The sequence below is a fragment of the Carya illinoinensis genome, chromosome 7, assembly GCF_018687715.1.
Source record: "Carya illinoinensis cultivar Pawnee chromosome 7, C.illinoinensisPawnee_v1, whole genome shotgun sequence".
Classification (NCBI taxonomy): Eukaryota; Viridiplantae; Streptophyta; class Magnoliopsida; order Fagales; family Juglandaceae; genus Carya; species Carya illinoinensis.
This window is the reverse complement of record NC_056758.1, coordinates 7168339-7173481: the sequence shown is the minus strand read 5'-3', so window position 1 is coordinate 7173481 and position 5143 is coordinate 7168339. Positions and strand designations below refer to the sequence as shown.

Sequence of the window (5143 nt, the reverse complement as noted above, 5' to 3'; positions counted from 1 at the left end):
ACTTCAGATTTATTTACACCATAAGTTTGTAAGTTTTCACAACAGATTAATGTTCAAGAGTAAATAAAACGAATCAAAAACATTTTAAGTTGGGAAAAATGTGTGCTTTAATAAGGACAGATTAAGTATTCTTGGGTTCCACCCACAAGGAACCCTTTATTTTGAGAACTCTCTACAAGAGAACTTGAACTTTTTTATAATAATATGCTCACTAAACAAATGATAATGCACAGTTTTGTAATTAAAGGCATCTTATATAGTTATTTGGCTTCAGGTAGCCTATCCCATCAAAAAGTGCTTATTATATATATATATAATTGTTCATATATATATATATATATATATATTAACGGGCCATACATCAAAATTTTTGTGTGTGAGAAAGAGAAAGAGAGAGAGATGAAGGAAATGAAAATTCAGATCGGCCATACATGTTTTTTTTGTCTTTTCTTGATTAAGTTTGTGGGTTTTTTTTGGTCTTTTCTTGAGTGAATGGGAATGGATTTTTTTTTAACAAATTTACTTGCTTTATGATAGGTAGCTGGGGTCTACTTCTACTGTATGTAAAGATGTCATACCCTACGTCACACAATCCGGTAGAGTTTAACCCATTTGATGATTCATTTCAGGTTCGTTTATTTGAATTTTTAAATTCCTTACACCTACATTTTATAAAGTTTAGAGTATTTTGCCTAACAATGTGTTTCTTTCAGCAGATGCCACCATATATACATTCCCCGCCACCGAGTAATCTAGACCACCTGAGTTAAGAAGCTCCGTTGGCGTCGAATGTGCGTACTAGTGCAAAATATGAACAAAATGTTGGAAGTCCATTCATGATGACTGATGAAAGTTTGCATGACGCCGATGGTATTAGAGTTTTGTTTGCTTAGATTTTCCGCTATTTTCAAAACGATACTAATCGCTACTAATCGCTCCATATGTTTATTTTTTTAGAAATGCTCTTCGACATAAATGAAGATATAGATGAAGAAGAAGATTTAGAGGGTACCACTGTTGTTTCGGATGATGAGGTTCGAGTTGAAGCACCAAGGTCGGGTATGGAATTCCCCAGTGCGAAAGAGGTTAAGACCTACTACAAGCAATATGCCAAGCAAGAGGGTTTTGGTGTATGGTCATTTAGGACTAGGAGAGATGATGAAGGGAGACCGGTGTACGTGACATTTGGTTGTTCCCGTGGCGGGAAGTACCAACCTAAGGGTAACAATATCTCGAGGCCACGGCCAACAACCAAAACAGGTTGTAAGGCGAGGGTAAATGCGACTTTGAATAAGAATGAGAAATGGGTATTCACCACTGTTGTAAATGCGCACAACCACATCACTGTGAGCCCCAAGAAGACAAGACTTTTGCGATCTCACAAGTGTCTTGATGAATACAGTCAAAGGATTCTCAAGCTTAATGATAGAGCTGGTATACGAATGAGCAAAAATTACTATTCACTTGTCGTTGATGCAGGGGGTTTTGACAATCTTCAATTTCAAGAGAAAGATTGTCGAAATTTTATTGATAAGGCGCGACATTTGAGGTTGGGCAAAGGAGGTGGCGACGCCCTTAATCAGTATTTTCAAAGAATGAGAGATCAGAATGACGGTTTTGTCTCTAATATGGACGTGGATGATGATGGAAGGTTACGGAACATGTTTTGGGCTGATGCTCGGAGTCGAGCGGCCTATGAATATTTTGGCGACGTTGTAACTTTTGATACAACGTACCTAACAAATAGGTACGGGATGCCGTTTGCCCTATTCGTTGGTGTTAACCATCATGGGCAGTCCATATTATTAGGAGCGGGGTTGCTTTCAAATGAGGACACAAATACTTTTATCTGGTTGTTTCAAATGTGGTTAAGTTGCATGAATGGTAAGGCACCCAAAGCTATCATAACCGACCAAGATTGGGCAATAAAGAATGCTATTGCATGTGTATTCCCCCAAACTAGACATAGATATTGTTTATGGCATATTATGCGCAAACTTCCAAAGAAGTTAGGGTCTCATGCCAAATTCAATGCGGGGTTGAAGACTGACATTCAAACTGCATTATATGACTCACAGACTACTACAGAATTTGAGGAAAATTGAGGTCAACTACGTGCGAACTATGATTTGGTCGGCAATAAATGGCTTCATTCGTTATATGAGGAAAGGTCTTCTTGGGTTCCAGCTTACTTGAAGAGTGTATTTTGGGCTGGTATGAGCACGACCCAACGGTCTGAAAGCATGAATGCTTTTTTCGACGGCTATGTCCATTCTGGAACAACGTTGAAAGAATTTGTGGACCAGTTTGATAACGCCTTTAGAAAGAAGGTCGAGGTAGAGACAATTGCGGATTTCAATTCTACCAACCAAACTATTCCCTGCTTGTCTCATTTTAACATCGAGATGCAATTTCAAAACTTATATACGAATGCAAAGTTCAAAGAGGTCCAAGGAGAGTTGCTGGGCCTAATGTGTTGCAATTGTTAGTTGGTAAGCACACACGGGTGCATTTTAAAATATGATGTCTTGGATGAAATATCTATTGATGAGCACATTAAACCAGTCCAATACTCTGTTTGCTATAACGAGGAGGAGGTGGAGGTAAAATGCTCATGTGCACTGTTTGAGACGAGAGGGATTCTATGTAGGCATGCACTTAGAGTTTGTCAATTGAAGAGAATTAATGTGTTGCCTGACGTATATGTCTTCGCTTAGAGTTTGTCAATTGAAGAGAATTAATGTGCTGCCTGACGTATATGTCTTGGATCACTGGAGAAAAGACATTAAGAGGAGATACACCTTACTTAGAAGTAGTTACGATGACTAGCGGGACAGATCAGATGCCAAGAATTATGAGCTTGTGGTTAAAAGATGTTCGCAATTGGCAACCAAAATTTCCTCAGATAATGAAAAAGTCAGTGCATTCCTGCGTGTTGTTAATGACTTTGAGACAAAATGTGAAGGTTCAACACTAGAGTCGACATGCGAGCAAACGAAGGCACAACCAAAGGTGGTCTTGGAGAAGGGTAAGAAAATATTAAGCCCCATCGTGGTCCGAGGGAAAGGGAGACCCCCAAGTAAGAGGGAGGTTCCACCTGTGGAAAAGTTGGCAACAAAGAGGAAAAAACCGGTAATTAATAAATTTGTCTCATGCCTAGTTGGGTTTTCGAATATTCTGATTATTCTATATGCTCACTTTTGTTTTCGAACATAGACATGCAGGAAAATTTTGGGGGATGCAGATGCAACACAATTGGAAGACAATACGAGATCTCAAGAACCCCAAGTTGATGATGGAGTTTGTGTTGGAACGCAAAGCAACATTCTCACACAATCAACCTAGCCGTCTAATGAGGTTAGAGCTATTGCATCAAGTTAGAGATGCTTGTACGTAATTTGCATGTGTATGTCGTGGATAAATTATTATTTATAGTTTGTAACAATTAATTCTTTTGATGCATTTATGGTTTTAGGGGTGTTAAAAAACGTTGTAATTTTCCTGCAGCTGAATTGTGTCTAACGTGATGCATTTATAGTTTTAGGGGTGATATCTGGAGCAATTACTGCTAATATCTGGAGCAATTACTGCACTGGTTAATGACAAGTGAATTCTTGCACTTGGACTGCCACTTCCTTTTGGTGAAGATGTAATTGTATACAAATGCATTTTTTGTACACCTGACTTGTAAAGGCTGTAGGATTCAGCATTCAATATGGGGTTTGTAATTATTATGTTTTGGTAAAAATAACTCGTGGACATTTGATATGTAATTACATGGGGTATATTTTTTGAACACTTGAATGGCAATTGTAGGCTGGCTGTCTATTTCAATGCTTATTTGCATCAAGTTTTGTAATTGTAATTTTTTGGTAAAGATACCTCTTGGAATGTAAAATCAGGTTTGCTGGAATTTTATTTACATTCTACCAACAACAGTACGGTTTGTAGTCTCAATACCGGTAATTACAAAACAGGAATTTTGATATTTATACAGCTTGCAAGTTACATTGCTGTTACACTTCCAGAGACAGGTCCAAGATGTTTCTGCACATCACAATAAGTTGGACTTCCACACTACACTCTACCAACAATTACATTCTAACAAAAAGTCAGTTTGGTAAGTTGGACTTCCACACTACACTCTACCAACAGTTACATTCTAACAAAAAGTCAGTTTGGTAAGTTGGACTTCCACACTACACTCTAGTTACATGGACACAAAAAGTCAGTTTGGTATTAGAGTTACCAAACTATCCAAACCAAGCCCAAATAATTACAAAAATCACAATCCAATACAAACATAATAATTTATGATTTTCCCTACGAAGCCTCGCACTTTATCTTCCTTTTTACGAACTTTATCTTCCTTTTTACGAACCTCTTTCTCGTGCACCAATACGTCATCCAACATATTCCAAACTTGACTCTCTCTTCGACGAATGTTCTCCTCTACCAGGTGAAATATATCTGCCCAAATGAAAAATTCACATTTCCTAGTTTCAAGCTACACACAATAAGAACATTTAATTAAAATGAAACTCACTATACTAATTAAGATGAAATAACTTGCTTTACCGTCTTATAATTTGGGCAGGCGAAAAATTTCCTTCCCGGATTTTTCGTAGTGTGCGATGTCTTTAGGGGTGCTTTCAAACCACACCAACAACTTGGTGTTTCCAACACAAATTCATCAACCACAGACGATGATGATTGTGTAGAAGCCATGACTGGTTAAAAAGACACTGCACAGAAGTTCAGATTAGTATAAACATGAAGTTACTGAAATGGGAATTTAATAACACATATTAGTACTAAAACAGATTAGTACTACAAAAGATTAGTAAAAACAGGAATTTACTAACACAGATTACTACTAAAATAGTCTAGTAAAAATAGGAATTTACTAACACAAATTAGTACTAAATCTGTGTTAGTAAAAATAGAAATATACTAACACAGATTAGTACTAAAACAGCTTACTAAAAACAGGAATTTACTAGCACAGATTAGTACTAAAACAGATTAGTAAATGCAGGAATTTACTAACAAAGATTAGTAAACAGGAAACAACTCGAACTTCAGATTAGTATCCCCTGTTTTTTGTTTTTCTCAACTTTACATTACAATCATTTCCATATCA

The 5143-nt window shown here is 37.1% G+C and overlaps 2 protein-coding genes across 2 annotated transcripts; one reads left to right on the top strand and one right to left on the bottom strand.

Moving 5' to 3' along the window:
• Nucleotides 1–959: 959 nt before the first annotated feature.
• LOC122316125 (protein FAR1-RELATED SEQUENCE 5-like) lies at nucleotides 960–2105 on the top strand. Its single transcript, XM_043132662.1, has one exon. It carries the CDS (start codon nucleotides 960–962, stop codon nucleotides 2103–2105), a length of 1146 nt encoding a protein of 381 aa, XP_042988596.1.
• A 2180-nt stretch (nucleotides 2106–4285) lies between these two features.
• LOC122316123 lies at nucleotides 4286–4782 on the bottom strand. The gene is made up of 2 exons (XM_043132661.1): nucleotides 4579–4782; nucleotides 4286–4507 (listed from the first exon to the last, which is right to left on the bottom strand). The coding sequence occupies exons 1-2, from the start codon at nucleotides 4726–4728 to the stop codon at nucleotides 4286–4288; spliced, it is 372 nt and encodes a 123-aa protein (XP_042988595.1). The 5' UTR covers nucleotides 4729–4782.
• Between the last annotated feature and the right edge of the window lie 361 nt (nucleotides 4783–5143).

Excerpts from the sequence above, each read along its gene's own strand:
- LOC122316125 (XM_043132662.1), top strand. The coding sequence starts at position 960 with ATGCTCTTCGACATAAATGAAGATATAGATGAAGAAGAAGATTTAGAG.
- LOC122316123 (XM_043132661.1), bottom strand. The coding sequence starts at position 4,728 with ATGGCTTCTACACAATCATCATCGTCTGTGGTTGATGAATTTGTGTTG. Across the intron at positions 4,508-4,578 it reads CCTGCCCAAATTATAAGACG|CTTGAAACTAGGAAATGTGA; the intron begins GTAAAGCAAGTT and ends TATTGTGTGTAG.